This window comes from Paramormyrops kingsleyae, chromosome 16, assembly GCF_048594095.1.
Source record: "Paramormyrops kingsleyae isolate MSU_618 chromosome 16, PKINGS_0.4, whole genome shotgun sequence".
Classification (NCBI taxonomy): domain Eukaryota; kingdom Metazoa; phylum Chordata; class Actinopteri; order Osteoglossiformes; family Mormyridae; genus Paramormyrops; species Paramormyrops kingsleyae.
The window spans coordinates 14,328,036-14,352,850 of NC_132812.1; the positions used below are offsets into that span (position 1 = coordinate 14,328,036).

Genomic DNA, 24,815 nt, shown 5'->3' on the forward strand with positions numbered 1-24,815 from the left:
CAGTAGTGTCAGGGGACCACATAAATAACTGGGCTCACATTGCAGCCCAAAATAACGAGGGCTGAGGTGATATATACATAAACTGCAGTTTCCTTGACATGAATTAAGCCAATTTAAGTAAACAAGTTTCCAGTTTATTCAACTGTATTGTACACAGGCACAGTGCATTGTGGGATATCACTGAGTTCTTTATGTAATTGTCTGCCATGTTGCCACTACACCCCCCCCTCCCCCCCCCCATCCCCACCTTTCTGAGCAATAACGCAGAAGTCCTCCTGCAGCTTGATGTAGTCGGGGGGGCACTCGATGGCATCTGACAGCCTCGGCACCGCGGTCTGAAAATCCACAAGGTCTGCACACAGGTTGGGGTTGGAGGAATGCAACCTGGCATTCAGGGGAACCTGGAGTGAGATGGGGGGGGGGGGTGTTTTGATTCAGGACACTGTGCCAGTAACCCTGTGCGTGTACGGTTAGCGTGGAATAACAGGGAGGGGCAGCAGCGGGGGGGGACAGAAAGGACCCGCGTGATAGGCTGGAGACTGACCCCCAAAGCCCACCACCGCGAAGGCGTCAAGACGACAACACTGCAAGGCCTGTGAGGAAAAACCAGGCTGTTTACTCCCAGAGGAAGAACCTGAAGGTGTAGAAAACCCCCTGGTTACATCCCAACTCTACACAAGACCCCCATTCCATACCTCCGACATGGGGACACTGCGGTTCCCTGTGTGAGAAATATCTGGGGTCTAGATCAAGTATAGAATGTTGTATGGATGAGTTTTTTAAAGCTACATTTTCATTAAAATAAAAGCAGCATTTTAATATGAAAAGCCAATTATAGTAATTATAGTACTATGGCAATTCTATAGTAAATTCTACAGTATACTATCATAGTAGAATTTCAAGCAAGAATCCCGCTCTTCGCTTTTATGTTTTATCAGCGAAGAAAGTGAAGTGTTTTGACTCCCAGATTCTACAGAAGCGTGACAGATAAAACCCAGAAATGACAGTGCCTCAGGAGAGGACAGAGGGGACTTGGACGGGGGAAGGGAAGGGGGGCTCTTACTTTGACACGTCTCGAGTGCTGGAAAGAACGAAATACCTGTGAGAGACGGTGAGAGTCAGACACGCGAGCACAGTTCTGAGGAAGTGACGCGGGTCGACCACACAGACAGGCACACGGATGGGCACCTATGTGCTTTTTTAGAGGGAAATGCTGTGTCCATACCAAATGTGTGCTTTTCCCGTGTTTTGAGTCACATTGACCTTGCAGTGAGACTAATGCACTGTGTGTCAGATGGGGAGGCCAGGCATGGACAGAATCATTACCCAACAATCAGGAGACGTCTGCCAGCTGTGTAGATCATGTCTATATTGCGTCGGTCGGTCCAGGACCATATCCGAATTTCTGCACTACGTAGAAATAAAGTTCAGTATTTGGATATCTGACTATGACTCCTCTTGGATGTAGATATGAAGTTCAGTATCTGAACATCTGGCTAGGAGATTTTTCAGAGGGATGACCTCCAAAATATTAATGTCAATTCTGATACTCATAATCAAGCATAAATGATAACTAATTTCTTAAAATCTCAGATCCCTTTATTTTCACTGGACAGTTAGCAGTGGCTTTCTATCGAGACCTAGAGGAAGACGTCTACGTTTTAGCTCAGGAAGTACTGAAGCATTGATAGAAAAAGGCATTTAATCTGTCCTCTCAAAGACGGATAAAATGTAAGAACCTAAATTGGGGACTTTAAAAATTGATAAAATGAATGATAGTGTCATGTAAATTTTTATGGTTAGATTAGCATTACACGCAGAAAACGTTTTAACGTGCCAGATAATTAGTATATCACAGCACTGTGGTGGTAGCTTCATACACTGACTACCCAAGAGGACTCTCTCTCACACTGCCTGACCCGCATTACCCCGAAGGCTGTAGGAAAGCGACGGGGTTTACACACAGCGAGGCTGGGTACAGAAGCGGCACACGGAAACAGCATGGCACACACGGTCACCGGGGAGACGGCGGGGGGGGGCGGGGGGGCAGGTACCTGGAGCTGCATTTTTGCATCTTTGCTGATACTTTTTGTTCTCCATCTTCTGCTTGCCCGCTTGTCTTTCTTTGACATATCTACACAATTAGCCTACGGCGCACATGAACAGAAACACACCAGAGGTTGGCAGTGAGACAGCACATAGGCACCCATCCCCACGCCTATGCATCCGGCACATTCTATGGCGCGCACTGCCCCAGGAGAGGCTCTGGCTGTGATGGAATGACCCCAGAACCAGCCGGTGTTAGCGGTGACAGACTATGCGATGAGTTCAAAATCTGTGTCAAATCTATGAGTTAAACTGAGGATGACAAAAACCATGACTGGTAATCACTCGCTTTTAGCTAAACACAGGAAAACAAAGAGCTTTAAACCAGGGGTCACCAATCTTTTTGAAACTGAGAGCTACTTCACGGGTACTGAGCCATACGAAGGGCTACCAGTTTGAAATGCCTCCTAAACTTATCTAAACTTCATGTATAATACATGTTTTAAATGCTTTTTTTAGATATTGTCATTTTCAAATCTATATTAATGCAAATGTGATTAAAGAAGAATAGCAACAGGATAAAATTTAAATTTAGACGCTGCTCACAGGTGAGTTGTGCTATTTTTAGAACAGGTCCGCAGGGCAACTCGTGTGGTTCTTGGGGGCGTCCTGGTGCCTGCGGGCACCATGTTGGTGAACCCTGATTTAAAAGGTTTTCATGTGCATTTTTTATGCTGCTCAGCTTCTCGTGACCTAAGCTGTGAGCTAACGCGGGTCCGAGCGGCGGGTGCCCAGTCTGCGAGGGCAGGCGTAAGGAACTCCCTCGCTGTTGCATGGGGGCACACGTTACCTGCATGTCGCTGAAGCTGGGGGCGGATTGGGTCCTCTGCAGGATCTCCAGACTCTGCAGCAGCCTGCTGAGCTCGATCAGGTTGGACTGGCAGTGAGCGAGCTCTGGAAGTAAACGCAGGACATGGGATACATCACTGAAGGAACTGTTCCAACTGGTCAAAGTCAGTCAAGTGAACCAGTATTATAGAAGAAGGTTCTGATGGGCTCTTTCTCTGGTTCTTGGGTGTGTAGACACAGCTGAGGCCTACCTCTCCCGCCCTGCAGGGGCCCGGAGGCCTGCAGACAGCCACACGCTGGCAGTGACTCACGCTGCACTCACCCTCGGCACACTTGTCCATCTCCTCCCACTCCAGCAGCCAGGCTGCCACCTTGCTCTGGCCGTTGCTGTACGAGGCTGGCAGGCTGCCACTGCTGCTGCTGGGGGCTGGGGGCTGCCAGGGCAGGCTGGTGGGCTTGGCCTGCGGAGAGCAAGTTGGAGGAAAGCCCACTCAGATCAGCCCCGAAGCTCTGAGTCCATGCCCTCAAATGCCGGGCTTTGAATGGAACCATTCAAGTGCTACTCTGTCGGAGAAGCGGTATCTGAAAGAAGAGGCCTGGGTGATCTGTCCATAGCCCAGAACATTGCCCTCACCCGTCAGGACTAATCAGGGATGCCAGTTCTCATGCATCTGCCGTGACACTCACTCTGTCACACTCTCACTCTTACACAAATCTGTATTACCTGTATTATTCCATTATAAACCTAAAATCAGCTACATCAAAAGCGTTGGGGTCGATTGCAAACCCCACAGACTATTTACAAGGTAATAAAACTGTTACAAACATGTAAATGTGCCTGCAGACTTTTCTTGAATTGGAAATCTCACGCCAGGCAGCTGACAAAAGTTGGTGACACCGGGCTAATATATCGTCTCTGTCCGATGAAAGACACGTACCGCCAAAAATCCATTATTTCAGGAGGGTGAAAAAATACATTTTCTCAGAAAATACTTTACAAAATAAACCTAAAACAACATAATGAGACACCCTTAGCAGCGCAAAAGAAACCTGTCTTTACGCAGCCATTAGTGTAGGGATTTATGTTTTAAATAGACTTACGGAGATTGTTGTCGGAGAGCCATATATGTCAGTGTCAACAACAAACTAATTCGCTTTATATTCACAATTAACACTGATGTTAGTTAGCTAGCTATTACCTATCTAAGTTGTTATAATTAATGATATAAAGTAATCCCAAAAATGCTAACTAGTACCAACATAAATGTTAGTTAAATAGATGACTTCATGGTATTATCTTTTCATAGTCGCCAAAACACGGACATGTATGATTTTCATGGATATGCTGCTTTTGTAGTAACATATAAAAATATTCATACATTTTTATAAGGAGCACAGAGGGAATGTACATACATATACTTAGTAGCCACTGTATTACCTAAGTAGTGTGATGCACTTTTCCCTCAAGAAGTGCTTGAAAGATAAACAAATTGAGCATTCAGAGAAGTGTTTCTGTAGACCACTGTTGTACTCAGCTGTTATTTTTGCGCTTGTGGCCTTCCCGTTAGCTTTAACGAGGCTGGTCTTCCTTCTCTGACCTTCTCATTTAAAAAGCTGTTTTAGGCCACAGAAATGCTACTGACTGGATGTAACTGTTCACGGAAACATTCTCTGCAAACTTCTAGACACTGTAGCGCATAAAAATGGCAGGAGTGCGGCTCTTTCTGAGATGCTGAAACCGGCACGTATGACAGCATGTTTGATACCACTTAGAGGAGACGACTTAGCCGCTGAAACGCTCAGCTGAACAGTAAGTGACTGACCCACTCTGACCCAATCTGCATGCTGTATGTATTCAGTTGCAGCCACACGATTCTCTGTTTGGGGGAGCGGACTTAATCCATTAGCGAGCAGGTATGCCCGATAAACTGGCCACATGAACATTTCATGTCTATTTATAAATATTAAACCTTTATATATACTTTTATATATAAAGTATTTCTCTTTCAGAAAATAACACCGACCACATCAAATTTTTTATAACACAATATTTTGCCTGGTTCAATTTCTAGAAAAGTGTTGTTTTAGTTTAAAAAAAGGAACGATTCAACCATTCACCTCCAGCCTCACATTTTTATAAAACGAAACGTCTAGTATGATACAAGGCAAAGCCTCCACCTTTAATCGGTCCCCATAAGGTGTAGTTTTGTTAATGACAGTTACATTATAATACTAATCTGCTTATCCGCTCCTCTTATTCAAGGTCATCCTGGATGCTTTGCAATTTTCCACAGTGCGCGTTCAGGACTTTATTATGCACGGCTGGCTTATTAATCAGGCAATGAGCAGGACGGCCAAAGTGTGAGTCTGAGGTCACAGCAAAGCCACACACAGTCCAGTGATGGGGAGCTCTTACTGAGAGAGTGGGTTTATTGGGGGCTCTTTAAGGGGCAGGGGGTGATTCCGTGGAAATAGTGTCATATTTGCCTTTCTCGTGGGGGGGGTTTTATTTTATGCATATGGTATGTGATCTTTCCAGTAGTTCCAAGCGTAAACCAGGTGAGAAAGTAATTAAAATGTAATGAAATTTAATCATACAGGCCGGCCCAATTACTGGCAGCTAACCAGCCCTGAATGTCACCACTTTACAGCTAAATACGACATCATTTCATTCCAAACAATACATGCATCCCATTCATAATTTACAACCGGTTTTCACAGAGTTGTGCAGACATTCATTTATTTCCCAATCTGCATTTGTAACACCTATTATTAAAAAGGTAAACAGTTTAATTCCATCCATTCACCCACACATCTTCTAACAGCTTATCCTGCTTGGCGTCACCAGGGGGCCTGGAATCCCTCCCAGGAACCGCAGAGCACGAGGCTGGGGTCACCCTGGACCAGCAGTCAGCAAAATTCAATTCACGTCATTTTTATATAGCACCTTTGCCAACATGGTTGACCAAAAGCACTTAACACGCAATCAAACAACAGTGGAATGTCCGTACTTATCTCAGTTTAAGGGTGAATAGAAAACTGTAAATAAGAGCCATAAAATGACGCAGGAGAGGAAACAAGAGACACAAGGCTCTGAGGATGCAGAACTAACAGCTACAACAGCATGGCTGCACACTGGGAGCTGAATTTCCATGACAATATTTTAATCCACGTGATCTGCTAGAATGACGAAGCGTAAACGGCGTGTAATCTCCTCATCGCCACCCCTAAGCGCACACTGATTGGCCTTTCAATAATGCTGATGTTGAATTTCCCCTGCCACTCATTAACGGGTCTGACGCCATGACGCGGAGCCTGATCGAATGCCACAGCTCCGCCTTTTTAAGAGAAGGTATCTGGGGGATAAATCCCAAAACAAGCCGTCCGTGGAGCCGGCAGTAGCAGGTCAGCACGGTGCCGGCGTTCGGAGCGGGATTTGGCAGGTTCGGCAAATCGGCTTTTTTTGCAAGGCTCTCTAATGAGTCATTATTATCCCAGTCGGGCCAGAACGCCGCTCTTCTCCCGCGCCCGTCACGGCCCAGCGAGTGCTTCCCTGTGGCTCGCTGCAGCAATGCGCAGTCGGGGGGGCGTGCCAAAGACGGGCCGCTGGGAATGGGCAGCGGGGTAAAGCAGACCCCATGGAGAGGTGGGCAGAGAGCACCAAGGGAAGCGAAGGGCTTTACCTTAGCCTCGTGCCCGGCGCTGGTGGCCAGCTGGGGGGACTCTGGGCGGCTGGCAGGGGGTGGAAATGCCCGCAGAGATGCGTCACGGGGCGAGCGCACGATCTCGTTCTGCCGGTACAGCCGGTGGTGCCGCAGCTTGGCCACCCAGGAGTCAAACACTTCCTGCGATTTCACCTGTGTGGCAGAGGGAGCATCGGAGACCCCGTGAGGCATTGACACAGTGACCCTCTCCCCCCCCCGCCCCACCAGCAGCGGGGCAGCGCTCACCTTCAGGTGATAGATGTGTTCCTCGGTGTCCAGGTCGATTCGCCTGGCCTTCTTCTTTATGGACATCACGGACAGGCCCACGTCGATGCTACCATGAAGCTTCCCCTTCTGGATCTTTGTAAATGGCATGGAAGCGAAGTCGTCACGGCGACAGCACCACAGCACTGGGTCCGAATGGCGAGCGCGAGGGCTGGCACTCCTCAGGCTAGCTTTAGCTCAACTATGTTTGTGCGCTTCTCATAGAGACAAACACAACTGGGACATCTTTATTTATCCCACCGCAAAGAAAAAAATAAACCGGGTGCCTGTCTCCCCAGTTTTAGCGTCAACATTCAGCCATTCCAGAAAATGAAAATAATAAGATCTAAAATTGACCAGTGACTTTAGTGGGTCCTATAAAAACAGACGAACCATAAACTTCAAAAGGTCGCAAATTATCGATCTGCCGAGGGCTGCTGCCTGTTGACATCCCTGGCTACTGATGCGAGGCAATTACAATGGGCATCGGTCAGCCACACACGAGAGGGAGGAGTCCCAGCCCCCGCTGTTGGGGGGCGACATGCCACGCGTGATAGGAGAGGAGGGAGAGAGGAGGCCTTACTTACGTCGATGGGTGACTTGGTGTATTTCAGAATCCCGTTGTCTAGAATGAAGAAACGCTGGTGATGTAAAGACACGGTTTGGTTAGAGGAGAGTGGATGGGGCCAAGTGACGGAAAACGTCCCGTACGCCGAGGCGAAGGCCACGGGCCATATCCAAACGATGCTACCTTGTGCCACCCCTTCAGGGGCCACTTCCTCTTCTTCAGCATGAAGCCCTCGTGCTTGTCTGGCCGCTGGACGTTAGTCTGGCCGATCTTCAACCCCTCGATGATCTCCCAGCTATCCGTCTCCTGTAAGAAAAGCGGGTAAGTGAGAGAGGCTCACAACCTGGGGGAAAACAGCTCAAGACAGACAGAACGCCACGATCGACAGGCGCCCGACAGTGTGCTCCCCCGCCCACACCGGGCCCCCACCGGGCCCCCACCGGGGTGTGCTCTCCCGCCCACACCGAGCCCCCACCGGGGTGTGCTCTCCCGCCCACACCGGGCCCCCACCGGGGTGTTCTCCCACTTAGCATTTCTGCTTGGTCTACAATTCTCAGCAGCTTTCCTCTGTTGTGAAAAATGGTAATGACACGATCGTCCTGTACTGGGCTTTCCAAACCATGTCTCCAGGAAAAAGAGAGAACCCTCCTGCTTTGTGTGCTTCATTTAACCTGCTCAGACTGGATCATTTACCTCCAACTGCGACAGCATAAAGTGATTCAGGACTGAATCAGACTCGAAAGTAGAACAGTTACACCATATCAGTGATCAGTAACTAACACTCCTGCTTATACCGTATATGACTCTACTAAAAAAAAAAAAAATACATTCAGCTCACTGTTCTCATACCATGCAGTTGTATGTATTTATCCTTGTCCTCTGCCCCCCTCCCAAGCCAAAGCATGCAGTGTGAACGTGCGCCCCCCTCAGGGGCCAGTACTGCAGTCCCAGGTCCCTCCTCCTACCTGCAATAAGGTAGGAGCCATATCACACAGGCAGAGGACAAATGCTCCCCTGAGGGAAATTACGGGTTACAACCAAACATCCCCCCCCAGCTCGAAAGGAACTGCCGAGTGTCAGCAAACTATGTCTACAAGAAGCTTTTCTCCACGGGGTGGGAGGAGCAGAGTCAGAGAAGTAGCTCGAAGCAGCCAGGCCCAAATGGGGGGGTTTCCTGTAAGCTAAGACTGAAGCACAGGCAGCAAATACGGTGACAGAATAATCCGGAAATGAAAAACAAGAAACGCTCAAAAGTCAAGGGGCTAAAGAATTAGTGGGTATTTGAATCTGGGTCTGCTGCCAAGTGCACAGGGCACAGTGTGTGTGCAGCAGTGCGTATGGAGCAGTGTGTATGGAGCAGTGTGTGAGGCACAGTGTGTGCAAGAGAGTGTGTGGCGCAGTGTGTGCGAGGCAGTGTGTCTGGGGCACTGTGTTTGGCACACTGTGTGCTGCGCAGTATGTGTGCGAGGCAGTGTGTGCGTGGTGCACTGCGTACTGGGCAGTGTGTGCGAGGCAGTGTGTCTGGGGCACTGTGTGTGGCACACTGTGTGCTGCGCAGTGTATGCAGAGCAGTGTGTGCTGCACAGTGTATGCAGAGCAGTGTGTGCTGCACAGTGTGTGTGGCACAACAGAGCATCCAGGCTGCTGTTGGACAATATAAACACAATCGATCTGCGATGGGGAAAAGCGCAGACACGGACGGCTCAGTGTCGGCATGTAACACCCCCTCATCTCCCTGGGGGAGTGTATGTGTGTGTATGTGTGTGCATGTGTGTGCATGTGCAAGTCAGCAGCAGTGCGGTGGGAGATGGGAGGGTCCACAGAGGCTTCAGGTGGTGCCTGAACTACTCCCCCAAAATGCGGGCGGCAGTCACCTGACCCGGAGGTTTATGTGATTGGATGGAGTTGTCTGTGCACCCAAGCGCCTTCTCCCTCTCCATCTGGGGCTCCGTCTTAAGACAAGCTCATTTCAGAGGCTCAGCACAGCTCTGTCATAATCATGTCTTTAATTGGTCCATGGCCTCCCCGCAGCGACCAATCAGACAAAGCCCATCAGAGCTGCTGCAGAAGCTGTGACCACCTGGCTCAAACTACTCTGCATACCCCTAGGTCTTCACAGCGACCATTATGGACACGGCACATAACACACGTGACAAAGGGGTTCCTTGCACAGTCTTCGCCCCTCCCAATGCCACGCGGAGTGATTTACTGGAGTCCCTACCCTCTAGTGACTGAGCGCCAGGTGCAATTTCATGAGCGTGGGTGGTATTTCACGACACGACCGGCACCGTCGTACGAGTGCACCCAGAAACTCCCCAACAGCCTCTGTGGTCTCAGTCATTGCAAGCATAAGTTATCACTGGCCAGAGAAGATCCAATCAGCTGCAGTGTTTACAAGCGGTAGTCTCAGTATCCCCCCCCCCCCTCTCCCAGCTGAGGATAGCCCTGCATTGGAGAAGAGCCCCCAGCTCGTAAACCGTCTGTTTGTGGAAGCGGGTGGGGGGGGGGGGGGGGTGGGTTTCCCTGCATCCATGCTGATACGAATGCTGGGAATTCACACCTACACATCGTGGATAAACAGAGGCTGAGCACAAACTGTACCACGTTCAGTGTGCTGGGATTCCTCTTAAAGTAACTTATTGTGGCAGCCAGAGCGCAGCTGAATACAGCACCAGCCTGAATTATCTGAAACAAAATATCCACATCTATATACGGCCTTTGTGACCGCACAGCTGATCTCGTAAACCAATAGGACACAGAGTACAATTAGGATCGACTTAATCCGAAGGTGGAATCATCTCCGAGGCAGACGAGTTCATCGAAACAAATGTTGACAGACATACAGCCACAAAATCCAGTCCAGCAGGGGAAATAAGTTCCCCATCAAAATAAGGGTCTATTTGAACTAACTGTGTTTACAGTAAACAGCATGCAGCCCAAGCTATTAAAAACAGACTAATAATTACCCCATTAGAGGCATGTGAAGCTGACGACTCTGACATTATAAAGAACTCCCCTATTGGATTTTTATTTTTTTTTACAACTTTCCACAACTTAAACACTTTCATACTGTTACTCTGTTTACAGTAAATGAGATATTACAGCGGTGTACAGCTGCTCTTTCAGAAATTAACATTAAACTGTGGTGATTTCAATAAAGGTCTCAGAAAGACAAAAAATGTTTGACATTGCAGCGTCTTATAAGCTGAACACTTTAACCCAGGTGCGGCTAAAGCGCAGTTCAGTGTTTATATGGATTTGGTGGGAGGAGTAAACATGGTACCTGGTTTTAATCAAAGGAGAATCGCTTTCAGGAAATCAGAGGGAAATGTTTATCGTTCCTCCATCCCCCTCCCAACCCCCAACATTGTCAGGAATGCATAAAAAGCTCGGCAGATGTAGTCTGTAAACAGCGGAAACCCAGGTAACTGGAGCTGGCAGGGGATGGGGGGGAGCGTTCATCCTCGCCGGCTGCACGATGACTTTAAGAGCGGCTGCTCCCGTTGGCACGACGCGCCAGGCTCTTCTCTGGAAGCCATCGCCCGGGGTTACCGGCACTGCACCGCCCACACGTCCAACTCCCCATTCACACCGCCATTAATTATTCACATGGCACCCACGGGGAAGCTTGACGTCCCAACCGCCATGCACAACATTCAGGTCTTCGCAGGAGCTTCATTCTCGTGGGAGCCCTTGTTTGCTGGGTGTGCTGTGTGAGAGGACACCATTTACAAGCATAAACACTGGCATGAACTTGCTAAACATGCTAATGATGCTAAAGATGCTAAAGCCCCTAAACATGCTAAATCCCCTAAATATACCGAAGTCGCTAAAGATTTTAATAATGCTAAAAATGCTAAAGACACTAAAGATGCTAATGACACTAATACTTCATACTTCAAATGAAAACAAAATGGTCTCTGGTAGAGTCTCATGGGAAACAGCCCTAGGACAGACATGGTCTTTCAGTGAGAACAAAGTGAAAACTGCAACCGTCAGGCTGAAAATTGCAACCTCTGAACAGAAACCGTCTAGTTTTCGCGTTAACCTTCCCGTTAACCTTGCTCTTGCCTGACAGCTCTGCTCAAACCCTCCCTGACGCGTTGCATCTCCTCCTTATCCGTGCTCTGTGCAGAGATCAGCTATTTTGAGCCTCCCTGACCCATTTTGGTCCGTCTGCGGGGTGTCCCAGAAGCCTGTCTCCAAGTACCCCCCCCTTGCACCGCTCACCTGCCGGCTGTCACGCTGCGAGGAGGATGAGGATGAAGCGCTCTTGTGTGTGGGCGTGGAGGTCTTGGGCGTGGAGCTCCTCTCCTCTGCGCTCATGGCGCGGGTCTGGGGACTCCGGTTGTGGTGGTGGGACATGGCCTCCAGGTGGTGTTGTATGTGATCCCCGGCTCTGCGGCAAAGAGGAAGTGACATCATCAGCTCATCCCGACCAAAAGTGTTGCCAATCGGCTAGTGTCGGTGCCACTTTTGTCTAAATTACAGATCTTCTGAGAAATGCCATAGACAGCAGCCACACCCTGCTGAGACCCAGTTCTTTGCTAACCGTTTTGCAGTAGAAGTCATTTTGGACCTCATCCAAAACTTGCTATTTAAAAAAATTCCTTCCAGTACCCATTCATTTAAAAAGTATTTTTAGAAAGCCTGGACTTGAAAGCCCTTTCTGTCTTTATTAAACTGTGCTCTTCCTCCTCAGCCTCTGATTACTGTTTGTTCTTGGAGGACAGGCCTTGTCCTTCCCTAGTGGACCCCTGTAATTCTCCTGGGAGGGGAGGGAAACCCATCTCCCCCCAGCCCTTTTCCCTTCTGTCTAAGCTCCATGGCAGTTAGCCCAGTTATCAACCAATAACACAGCTCCCCTTTGCACACGAAAGCATACGATAGGTTCATCTTCCCTTCTAGATTTAGAGATGAAAGAGAATGACCACCAACCCTCACACAACCACCACGGAAGTGCTGGCTGTGACCTGCAGCTCATAATCAATCTGCACAATCCAAAAGTTTGCCAGTTTATATTAATTGAAAAATACGACTCCCTTGATAGCCTAAGATCCATTGGCACGGTTTCTCCAGAACTCATCACTCCTTGTTAGAGGGACAGACGTTATCATCTTTCTGGGACCTCCATCCTGCAAGACAGGCCCAATCTCCGACGCCACCCCCGGTAACTGAAGCTGATCCCCACTGGCTGTTGGCGTGAATAAGAGTGTTTCCAGTACAGAGATGCCATCTTTGCAGCTACTGCTCTTCAGCGAGTGTCAGCCGAGATACAGGGTCACTGCAGCACCTGCTGACTTGGATGCTTTCCGGTTTAATCTGCCGTAGGAGGTCTGTGGAATGGAAGGCTATGCTGAGATAAACAGGAATGGGGGAGGGTGGCAGGGTGAGATGCCATTTTGCTGGTTTTCAACATGAACCATGTGGCAAAGAAAGAAAGGAACCCCAATCACAACACGACCTAAACCTAGGGTCTATGACCCTCTGTAGAAGACCAAAACACAGCAATCACAGTTTCCTCTGCTGTCTCTCATCCTGTATCCTGCCTACTTATGTAGCCCTGTTTGAGGGGGAGGAGCCCAGCTGGCTCGTTTACATCAGGTCACATCTGATTGGCTGAGCCCTCCTGTCTCCACCCCAGTTTGCTGCACGTACCGTTCAGACTTATGCTTTACATCACGTTTAACCACACAGGGGCTAAATGGGATACATGCAAATTATCTTTCATCAACCAAGTTGTTGAGTTCATTGACAGTTTAATAAAGATAAATTCAACTATTTTCCTTGTAAGTCAGACTTTATTAAAAATCTGCAGGCCCCATGTCTTCCCAGCAGGACCCATGCGGGCCTGATTTTCACACCGTGTAAGCGGCGCTCACCACACGCCCGAGGCCACGCTCGTACCACGGCACGCCGTCATTTATTATTTACTCATGGCCACACCAGCATGACAGGCACTACCCCCTCCTCTGTCCTTAATGGCCGTACTGGGACAAATCCAGCATCTCTGACCTGGATGAACGTTCCCACCTCTGCCGGGCAGAGGACTGAACGTACCCACTTTGCTACAGTGATTCAGTGGTGGCCTCTCGCCAAGCCCGGATGTAGCTACAGCAAGATTTCTGCTGAGTCCCGGTAACCCCCAAGCAGAAGACAGAAACATAACCTCATACCACACCTATACAACACACTGATAATATGGCTGCAACTCCGTGAAACTTGTCAGTGGTTATTGTGGTTAATAACCAAAACTGTTGTTTCCCCCCCACGCAAAATATCTCGCATTCATCAAAAGTCACGACTAATAAAGTTGAGGTTCTGTCTGAAACTTGTAGCAACTGTTTCTAGGGCAACGTGTGTTTATCTGGTGGAACCAAATATAATGGAATTTCAATAGAATTTGGAATGCGTGATTGTCCCCCCCCCACTCTCAAATTTTACTGGTTGGAGGTCCAACCCAATCGGCTAAATTTATCACTAGATGCAGTGGACCTTGGCTTTCTGTTGCTGATGGAACTTGGCCCTTGGAGATAAATAATTGGGGACTCCTGGACTTTACCCAAAGCCCAAGGCTAACCATCCCCATATTTGGGTACTGAGCTCAAATATCTCCGTGCTTCAGGCACCAGGGTTTGGCCCCTTCTCTCACAGTGCCCTGCACTGACCGTTGAAAATGCTGCCAACCTTCAGTGAGTGGCATCGTGTTGTCCCCAGAGGGATCCTCGCTGTGACAGAAAATTCTGCCAGTGTCCGGTTTGTTCTCTGCAGTTCTACTTCCAAGCCTGTAACCCTAACTGCTCAGAAAACCTCATGGAGAGATTAAAAGTGGCGACAACGTCCAGGAACGGCGGATGGCGAGGAACTGCTGCGTCAACATGACAACCCGCCCAACAGTTACACCCATTCACTATGTGTTCTTCAAATGTTACATGATGAGAACTGTTCTCTCCTCTCACTTAACTGTGTTATACAGCGCTTTACCTGTCAATGGAGAGACACAAATCCTCCAACTATCATTATTAACATGATACAACCGCAGCTGGTCTAGCAAAACATCTTCAGACTGGACGGGGTTGTGCATAGCTCTCTCCTATTGAGATCCATAAATTTAATGACCAAACACTTCATCAGCTATATCGCACTAGAACTTGCGTTCCCCCTAGACCGTGCCTCGTGCTTGTCATGCAGGGCTCTCCCAGGATATGCAGTAGAGAAAATGGATTGATAGATCTAGTGCTGGATCTTTAATCCAAAATTTAATCACGCCAACAAAGACACCAAAATCCCTATAACAGTGGAATTCATCCAAATTGGATTAATTCAATTCTTTTAATTATTGCTAATTAATGAATTACTAATTACATTTCAGCATATTGAACTGCGTCCAGCTGTATTCCCAAATCCCAGTGCGCAGGCCAGCCGGTCCTGATAGTTAACCCCCCTGGTTTCATGCCGTGATGACGGCCACCCTTTACAGGGCACATGGGCCCGTTTGCGCCAGTCGTTTAAGGCACATTTGTCGTTTTGAAGCCAGGCTGAGAAATGGGCGTAGGACAGGGGCAAAGACAGATGATGACCTCATCACTCAATCCCCAGCTGGCACGCATGGGTAAACCATCCACGCTGCCACAGAAACTTCAAGCGAGAAAGGCAGCCTCTGCATAACGCTCCTGCGTTTACATTTCACGTGTTAAATTCTCAGAATAAGAAGTGCCTCACTAATTGCCCTTTCTTTGCCTTTTGCTCGTTTAATCACCCAAGAACAGCAGATTTACTGCCCATACGTTCTTGCTTCCCAGACGTGCCCGGAAAGCCGCAGAAGTGACCGATCTCCTTTTTATGAAGGATTTCTTGTCGCCTCCGTTGTTATGGGGTAACTGGGTCACATCGCAATATGTGTTTTTGTGCTTTTGTCATCTCTGCTCCGATTGCAGAGATGTATTTTCACGCAGGTAGTGGTCTGATTTATTTAGCCTTATGGCTGCAGGGAAGAATTCAAATATTGCTGTTTACCTGTCTATCCATCTATCCATGGGCGTGGGGCCGGGGGGGGGGCAGTTCTGGACAGCACAGTACTCCAGGCTGAGGTACACCATGAATGGGAGGCCAGTCTATCGCAGGATACACACACGCATACACGCACACACACTCAGGATTGCAATTATTACTTTGTGGGTACCGTTCATTCATTTCTATGGGCAAAACCCCATTCCTAACATGATGACCTTAACCCTTACCAAGCCCTAGCCCTAACCATAAGTAACCAAATAAAATATAAGATTTTTGGAGTTTTTAATTTTTTGATTGCATTCACAGATTTTTGTGGGGACCTGAAAAGCGGTCCCCACAAGGTCAAAATAACAGGTTTTTATCACATTGTGGGGGACATCTGGTCCCCCCATCTAATATAAATCTAATCCACACACACACCATTGAAAACTTACAGATGTCAGTTCACAATAGTAACCCACCCTCCATCCATCTATTTTCCATACGTTATCCCAGGGTCCCTCAAATCTGGCGCCCTATTCCAAATCCAGGCCTTGTTTTCTGTTCTCCCAGGTAGTTAGTTCAATAATTACCGATTCTGATTAGTCAGAGGCTTCACACCTGACTGACAGGTAAAGGAAGGCTGGAAAAACAGCAGTGCTCGGACCTTGAGGACTGTGACTTGAATAGTCCTGCCTTATCCTACGCCGGGTCATGGGGTCCAGAGCCGATCCCGGAAGCTACGGGCACAAGGTGGGATATAACCCAGGACGGTGCCCCAACCCATCGCAGTACCCTAATAATAATGCCATTTCACTACAAATGATTCTTAATATCTCAGTCACCAATCAGTTATTGTCGTGGGAGTAAATTCTCCATCCTTGGTGAAGTCTTTGTTTCGGAGGCAGGCAGGGGATGCTAATCAGGGTGTGACAGTCCCTTCTGTGTTCCCAGGCCAGTTTCCCGGGAGAAAGTGACACCAGGGTCAACGTCAAACACCCAGACGAGGGCAAATGTCATACAGTCAACAATCCTAAATCCCAAACACGAATCATCCCCTGTTTTAACTTACAGTAAGTACATTGACCCAGCACTGTTAGACACACAGTCACGTGTTGACAGCTGGCAGGGTCTGCGGGCAGCTGATCTGTAATGATGTCTGATCTGCTTTGAGTAAGAGGGGAGGATCTTCTGAGACTGGCAGCTTTTGACCCCAGTAATGGGGTTTATTCGGCTCGCTTTAGCTCGTGGCTTCCATAAAGGGAAAATCCCCCCCTTGCCCTAACGGCACCAAGCGGTGACATCTTCCCACAAAGCTCTAATGTCACCGGGCTCATTGAACGGCGGGTCCAGCTGGACCCTGGTTCGGGTGTAGGGATGTCAGCAGGCTAGGGAGTACAGTAGCCTCACGGCGGTCGGTGTGGCATCTACGAGAGCCATACCTGTGAATTCCGCTCATAGACGTTGGGAGCTGCAATCCAATTAAATGACCTCATAACAAAGTCCTCTTCATAGGGAGCATTACATACCAAGGGCAAAAAAATACAAAACCTCACAAAATGTAGCTGCTTCCCTAGTGTTTTGTAATGCCCTTACTCCCTTAATTTTCATGCACTTGTTACAGGTCACAGGCGACTGGTTAGCCTAGCGGCATTATATCTAAGCTAGCTGCCGTCCTTCCCTGTACGTCACTTTCGACAAAAGCGTCCGCTAAATAAATAGCCGTGAATGCAAACGAAGGTCCTCCACTCTGCCGCAGTTTGGCAGCAGATCAGAGGTTTTCGGCATCACTGCTCTTCGAAAAACACATCCAAATTTAAAAAAAAAAAACTCAAAGCTTAGCAAGTTTGCAGTTAGGTCAGCATCAGACCCCAAAGCTGAATATTGCGAGCGACTTGCAGATGGCAGTTTTGCATTTGGTTTCGATTTACCCACAGGTTTGCCTTGTGAGACTGACGGACACGTGCTGGATTGGCAGCTGGTCGTTAGCATCCCTCCTAAACCCAACCCAAACCCAACTACCACCTCTGCCAATGATTTGGACATTCAAATGCTTTTACAGTAGGCAGGGTGCAGTGTCACTGCCCAAGGAGAAGGAAGTGTGGAGGGGTTAGTAACTTAGTGGCGAGAAACACGAAACAGCAACAGTTGTTATGGTTAACGCTGCACTTATAAACCATAAACCTTGTTAACAGGATGCTCACACCCTGAGATAAACAGCCACTTCTCTGTAACAAAAGAGTACTTCCCTTACAGGATAACAGGTGTAAATACAGCAACATGATCTGTAAGAAGTTTTGATAGAAGTTCAGGGTTCTGCTTTGAACTCATGTAAGTCCTTCTGTTTAACACTGTTTACAGAAGTGCTCAAAGATTCATTAAGCAGCACTGGGACAAAACAGGTTTCAATTTCATCATCGCCAATCCATTTACACGTCAAAGAGCAGGATCAACAGCTAATCAGTGTTTTACCATCACCTCTATGCTGGTCCAAACAGATCATGACTGCCGACCCAAGAGCCACAATTCCTCCAGGATCCCTGCAGACATTCTGCCACCATAAACATGCAGCAAACAGTCACATGCTATACGAGTATCACAGCTTGTACACATACGGCTTTCTTACACCACATGCTGGAATCCCACAATAGTCTGCTACCTGACCCTTCGATATTCACACGCTCCGGAACATTCCGCACCCATTGCTGGCATAATGCATCGCTGTTAAACTCCAGAAGAAAGTCAGGTTTTAACCCCAAGCCCATTGCAATTACCAGCGAAACCAACACCCACCCAAATCATTCGGGCAACGTCTCAGCATGGAATATTCTTTCCTACAAAGACGCTGCCCTCCTGTTTTAAGCTGTATAGCCTTTCAGGTTCCCTTGAGAGACAGTTTCCGGTTCTAGGTCACAGAAAACAATAGAGTGAATAAAAGTCTTCACAGCTCACCAGCTTTCCAAGCCATTTTCCTGTATTCTCACTATGAAACGACACCTCAGCAAATTCCTTCTGTTTTGGCGACGGAATGTGAGGTTTAGGGCCCAACCCATGTTGTCTTTGATACTGATACAGGTTTTAGGGAGCTACAAATTCCCAACAGCCGGTATTATTTCGTACAGTCAAAAATCAAAGACACTGATCATTCTAAAAAACACTTTACTGACTCGATTTCTCAGACTCAAACAAAAGAAATTCACGGTTGTAATATGTATAACAGTAATGTGGACTCTCATACAAGAGCAACATTGTCTGTTCTATTTAACAAAATTATTGCACAAATTTTTGAGAGGTATACTATAATACTTCCATTCCCAGTCGATTACCAATAACTGGCCAAACTTGCTAATAATCTCTGGCAAAGACCTGCATGTTATAATACAAAGAGATTACCTCAGCATTGTCTCCAGCCTGAGAGCGGCATCATATACATTTATAGAGGCATTATCCATGTTTTATCAGTGAGTTTTTCCACAGATGATTTTGCGGAACCTTAATATTGGCCAATTTTAGGGGTTAACCGGTATATTGGTTGAGCCTTAGTGTGGTTGAGATGTCCTGTGCTCTCAAGGGTCACCAACTGTAAAAATTTCAGATGACACATCCTTTACTTGCAAGCTGACACAATACAGACCATTAAATACCCCGTTCAAAATGAGCAGATTACATGCTCCTTTATGTGGTCTGTGAGGGACTGGTATCCCGTCCTGGGTGTCCCCTGCCTTGTGTACTACACTTCCTGGGATTGGCTCAAAGCTCCCCTACTGTTTATGTGAAACGTTGAACAATAACATTGACAAATTATTGCCAAAATCCATACTTTTCTTAAATGTTTTGATGAGCCCATCACACAAAAATAGCCCCAATGTTGTACATTATACGGCAGCTTAAGCCTCTGGTTCTGTGTAGAGCAAAGTGCCAAAATCAAGTTCCCCTTTACTCACAGTAGCGAACAGTGCATGATTCAACAGACCCATGGTATGTTAAGACAGTCATGCAGTAAGACTGCTTGCCTCTTTTCAACGGAGATCCCGAGTGATTCTGCAAAACATGAAAGTGGAGATATTCAAATTTAAGTACGGATTGTTTATGTCTTATTTCAGATTTTTCCTTCTAAAAAATCCAGTCTGGGATATTTTGGGTCAATCCAATGGTGTGTTTGCAAGGGGACAAGCTTTGGAAACTGCTAACAGCCCATGTCATCCTGCCACTGAGGAATGGGAGACCATTAGAACAGCAGTTGACCTCTCGATTCTGAAATAACCACCAGCTTGGTCACCTTGAAGTAGATGACCGGGTGTAGCTGCAGGTAAACCTGTCAATCAACTGTAAGGAAAGATGGGAAGAACTCGGTCACAGTCCTTGTTCTAGAGTTCCTGGTATTATGGGTTTCACAGTTGCGACTTGTGTCATGGTTTTGCTCTGGACCCATCAGATCCCAATTAGAACCAGGATTGGTCAGTATTGCTCCTGTATTTGATCACTTGCTTCTCTTGCTAAAATGGGGCTAGATGAGAATCCCTTTCAATACATGACCTCCTATGTTTAGGGTGCATCCAGCTATCTCACGATTCCTGTGTTCAAATAACAGGCCATATCTCCAGCCAACACCTGACTTGCAATGAAGTTCTAATCAAACAGTATTCAACCCCTGACTAATAGAAATAGGAATGGAGCCACAAAGACGGAGCCTTGAAAGGCATCTCTCAAGCACTCAAAACAAGCATGTGCAAACATACATCTATGCGGAGGGCCGTACCAATACTACAGCCTGCAGCCTCGATGGTGAAAGAGCTCTCCATAGCAACGGCTAGGCATCAATGGGCACACTTCACACCTCTAACTGTGTTATGATGCACGCAGTTTGATATGACTCAACATATCTACTGGCCAACTCTACTATCTTGAATACCCAGAAAGCATTGCAGGAAAAAAAACAATTTACTGCACTCCCATAGTCTGTGCTTGCATTTATCTTAACAAATACTGATTCCCCCTTTCACTTGACAAACAGCCCTGGGCAAATGAAAATGATAACAATTTTGCATACAAGATAAACTACCCCCAGTATACAAAATGCCAGTTAATCTAATGGTTCAATTAATCTATTATGTCAAAGGCTCTCAGCTTTACAGGGACTCAACACTCATAATTACAACCGTGTGATACTTAGACAGCATCTATTGTTGTCGGAGCATAACCATTATGACACAACATGTTATAATTTTATCCGAATTGTGCCTCACAGATCCTTAATGTCAAGATGGCTGCACTATAGTTAAGCACTGCCAAAAACAATATGCTATTCATTCAGTTCACAGATTAATAGCTGCCGTTCTTATCTCGTTCTTTTCCAGTGAAACATTCGAGCAGCTGCACCTTGTGATCCCACTGACTGTTTTCGTTCCCATAGGATATTTGCCGCACCTGAAGATAAAGTACAGATATATACTGTGCAATTACCAGAAGGAGGTTGTGACTGATCTGCACAGTCACTATTTGACTTTGCGCTGCGGAGAGGCCGCGGCAGATGAGGGGGGGGCAGCAGCAGGGAGTCAAACTCTTCAAGCATCAGTCAGAGGAGTGACTCAGTCCCAGGGGCATCGCAGCTCACGGGTTTGCGCGGTGAGCTATGGATCAAGCTGCAGCGGGGTGACATCGCAGACTGGCCCACTCATTATTTCACATGCAAAGTGACTTGAAACCTAATTCGCTGTTGCAAGCACAAGGCATCAATTTCCTAATTAGGGCGGCAATCAGGCAGCGGGTAAAGGCGTAAGGTTGTGAGGGAGACGCCATATTCAAAGCAAACAAAATTGTCCCTGTCAATACTAAATTCTTTTTACAGCAGGACTCTATGCTATATTTTTAGTGAGCGTGACTTTTCTGCAAGTGACATTATCTCCAACAACTTCACTAACCGGCAAACTTTAAAATCTTTGTCAGGACTCAACAAGCACAGCTGTTTCTTACTCTGGTCTTACTCTGTGTTGGAGTAGACTTAGAAAGAATTAACATAATAACAAATGTTCAAATATTTTCTCAAGGGAGGAGTCTGACAATACAAAATCAAGAAAACACAAAGCCTTGCGCTAGACTGAGGCAACTGCACAGAAGTGACCTGTTCTCAGAATAGCCACGCTATCCCTATACCCCACGCACCCCCAAACCTCTGAGCATCTTAAACTATATTCAAGTAGGGCACGGATTTTGCGAGGACACCAGCCTGCCACCCGTACTGTTCCGTTTAAGCTATATGGCGGTGCGATGAAGTGAACGAGGTTATAGTACGAATTTGCAGCATGGACGAAGTTACGGTACGGCTTCCCGGTCATCGTGCGGCTCGAACACGTCTCCCTGGAAGTACTCTGTTGCCACCCGTCTTTTACCCTCCAACTGAAATGCAGCTCAGCCACCACCAGCATTCATAAACATTCCCCGCATCACGCTACCTGCCGTCCCATTCATGCCGATCGTCTTTCTGTTGCATAATTAAGCGGTGCCCTAATGGCCAGACACTCGCGCTGCGATCACGTTACAGTGAAAGAACATAGGGTTTTGTTTCCACCTGAAATGTAAGGCTGTCTTTTTGTTTGAGTTAGATGTTCAAAGCACACCACAGCATTATTAAGCCAGAGAAACAACCCTTAACTCTTTTAAGCCTTATAATGTACACAAGAATCATTTTCAGGGCCTTGACTGTGAACAATAACCATACTCTAGAATATACTTTTATGCAAACCACTAATGGGCCTACAAAGTTATGTCTACTTAGTAATTGCCATAGACTTCCAATTATATATGAGAAATTGAGACCGTCGTTGTTATTATTATTATTAATAATTATTACTAATACTATTATTACTATTATTTTCTTGTTGTTGTTGTTATCATTCATTAATCCCACCGAGTGTCTCCTTCGTCCATCACATTAGATTACTAAATTCCTGAGTACTTCTGACATGTTTTTATAGGAACCCACAAAGCCTTTCAGCTCAACCGGAGCCAACGAGATGTGATTGTTGCAATTAAGGGGAGCATCCTCTTTAGCATCCTAACACCATTTATATTCTGTATTTTTATGCCATATATGTTTCAAACACATATGATGCCAAAACGAAAGGGCAACACGCTTGGGCTTTTGAGGAGTCATTTGGACGTATAGGAAGTGCAACCAAGCAATTACTGCTGATATGGGGAAAAATTATTGTTGCCTTCCGCAAAATACTTAAAGTGCTGTACAAAAGGGGTATAAATTAAGCTACGTTCCGTGCAATCAGCATTTTCCTGGACTTTTCTACATTAGATACGATATCGCCGTCACACGGGAGCCTCCATGAAATCGGTCGTGTCGTCACCCACCTTAGACGTTATGTCTGAATATGAGATACTGCAATGTCGTTTTCTGACCTTGATTTTTAAAAAACGGTAGATAATGGTGCTTGGAGAGCTGCCCGACAGTCGCCGTCCTAAGCGGGCATTCGAGGGCTGATCGGAGGCAGGAGAGCCACGTATGTACTGTAGACTAATGTGCACGCAACCCGGATGCACCAAGTGCATGTGCATAAACGGTCTAAGGAGAGGAATTACCATCAAAATAATGTTAACTGTAGCCGGGAAACGAGCTGTTTAAGGGGCCACCTTCATTTTCAGTATCAAGAGCACGATCACCTTATCAGCGACGAATACAATATAACCATTAACCAGTGCTCAACACTTAAACACGGTGACGGGTTTCACCGGCTCATGTTTGTCACCGGCAAAATGACACCGCTTAGGGACACGAATGGACACCCAGCAAATGACATAGCGTTAGTGTCCTCACTTAAGCCGCGGACTATGGTTAAACCGCAGTACAGATGGTTATCCATCTGTAATAACTATATGCCTCCATGCTCTAGAGAAGCCTCTGTTGTAGTTTTTTAGTCATCCAATAATCCTTATTCCATCCGACCACATGCCACTCTACCATTTTTTAAGTTTCCCATTAACACATATTTATTTGTCCCGCTAGACATCATGGACATCACGGTCATGTCTCGGAATGCCTTTCACCTGCTCAAACAGTGGGATTCGCCGTATAATATTCACATAATTACAATGCGTTGGCGTATAATCAATCAAATACAAAATAAATCCAGATGTGTCAATAACGCGTACGAGCCGGCAAAGGAGAAAGCGATCCGTCATGTTCTTTTTCCGTAGTAAGTTTGAGCACCGCTGTAATATCGCTTACCAGGATTTCACCGTATTGTGCATGTCTCGCCGCTCGCTTTGGTGCAGGAAACTGATGCTTGGGCTTATCACTGATGCGATCCGTCACACGTCCCCGGCTGCACGGCAGTACTCGGTGGCAATCATCGTTGGTCTTTTTTCCCTCACGTTTTATTTTTTAAGATGTCGCTCCTCTGACAGAAAATGTAAGGGTAATAGGAGAGCCCCCGCTGCCCGTCCCTTGTATGCAGTTGAAGTGATGCTCCTACATGCTCCTCCCTGCAGCAAGAATGACATCGGGAGGAAGGAACGCCCGGGATGGAGCGTCTCCACGTAGTGGCGCGGACTGCAAGGTGGATAAGCGTGCGTCACCGAGTCATATGACTCCTTATTCTGTGTTTATTAGTTAGAAATAGGAAGGCATGGTTAAAATATGGCTTTACCATACAATTATAAGATAGAAAGGCAACAGTTTTTTTTTGTGGGGGGGGGGGGGGGGGTTCCATTGGATTCTTATAAGGTAATTTAGCAATTTTGTAGTACAGTACATGCAGGTTAGGCACTGTGGAGCAGGACTATGGAGATGAGGCCTACGCCAAGTAATCCCAGACATCTGTGTGACCAAGATTGAACTGAAATGCTCAGTAGTCACAGAAATATCAATAACGTACATTAATGTTATAACAATGTTAAAATTAGGGTTTACAGAGCCAACAAAACAACAAGCAGTTATGCATGTCAATTATTAATATACCGATATATTAAGATGACATTACCTTTCGTCATACACGTTTACTCGGCATGTTTTGAAAAACGTTGCCTGTCAGTGAAATTGAAGTAGGTGCTACTAGCAAAGTGGAAAATAATTGTACATTAGGACCCATGGAACACAGAAAATGTAGAACTTCCTTCAAGTTTAAAAGAACCACTAGTTAATTTTGAAAATGAGCTAGCCTAATCAAATAGCACTGTTTTCACGGTTTTCGGTAGTTGGCATTTTAAGTAAGCCGCAGCTGCTTAACGCTGCATACCAAACTGACAAATGCCCAGAAAATCGTTACTGGAATTATAGCTGTATAATCGCATTTAAAAATGAGCCAATATTTGTATTTAGCCTCCTTATGGATTCTGTGCTAGTAATTACAACAAAATGTGAATTATATGGGCAATTATGTGGG

General features: G+C 46.7%; 1 protein-coding gene across 5 annotated transcripts in view; it reads right to left on the bottom strand.

Annotated features, from left to right (window-relative positions):
- Positions 1-23,929, bottom strand: part of osbpl6 (oxysterol binding protein-like 6) — a 38,155-nt gene extending 14,226 nt beyond the window's left edge. The window contains exons 1-11 of one of the 5 annotated variants that reach the window (XM_023801683.2): positions 23,660-23,929; positions 19,368-19,464; positions 11,662-11,830; positions 7,615-7,737; positions 7,451-7,504; positions 6,846-6,959; positions 6,579-6,752; positions 3,218-3,356; positions 2,897-3,000; positions 2,055-2,147; positions 248-401 (exon numbers count right to left, since the gene is read on the bottom strand). In XM_023801683.2, the coding sequence (XP_023657451.1) occupies positions 248-401; positions 2,055-2,147; positions 2,897-3,000; positions 3,218-3,356; positions 6,579-6,752; positions 6,846-6,959; positions 7,451-7,504; positions 7,615-7,737; positions 11,662-11,830; positions 19,368-19,384 (1,141 nt within the window). In that variant the 5' untranslated portion in view covers positions 19,385-19,464; positions 23,660-23,929. Of the gene's footprint in view, positions 1-247; positions 402-2,054; positions 2,148-2,896; positions 3,001-3,217; positions 3,357-6,578; positions 6,753-6,845; positions 6,960-7,450; positions 7,505-7,614; positions 7,738-8,396; positions 8,433-10,714; positions 11,022-11,661; positions 11,831-19,367; positions 19,465-23,659 lie in introns of those variants that run through there. The other 4 variants (XM_023801685.2, XM_023801689.2, XM_023801688.2 and 1 more) reach the window with 4 other exon arrangements.
- Positions 23,930-24,815: the final 886 nt, after the last annotated feature.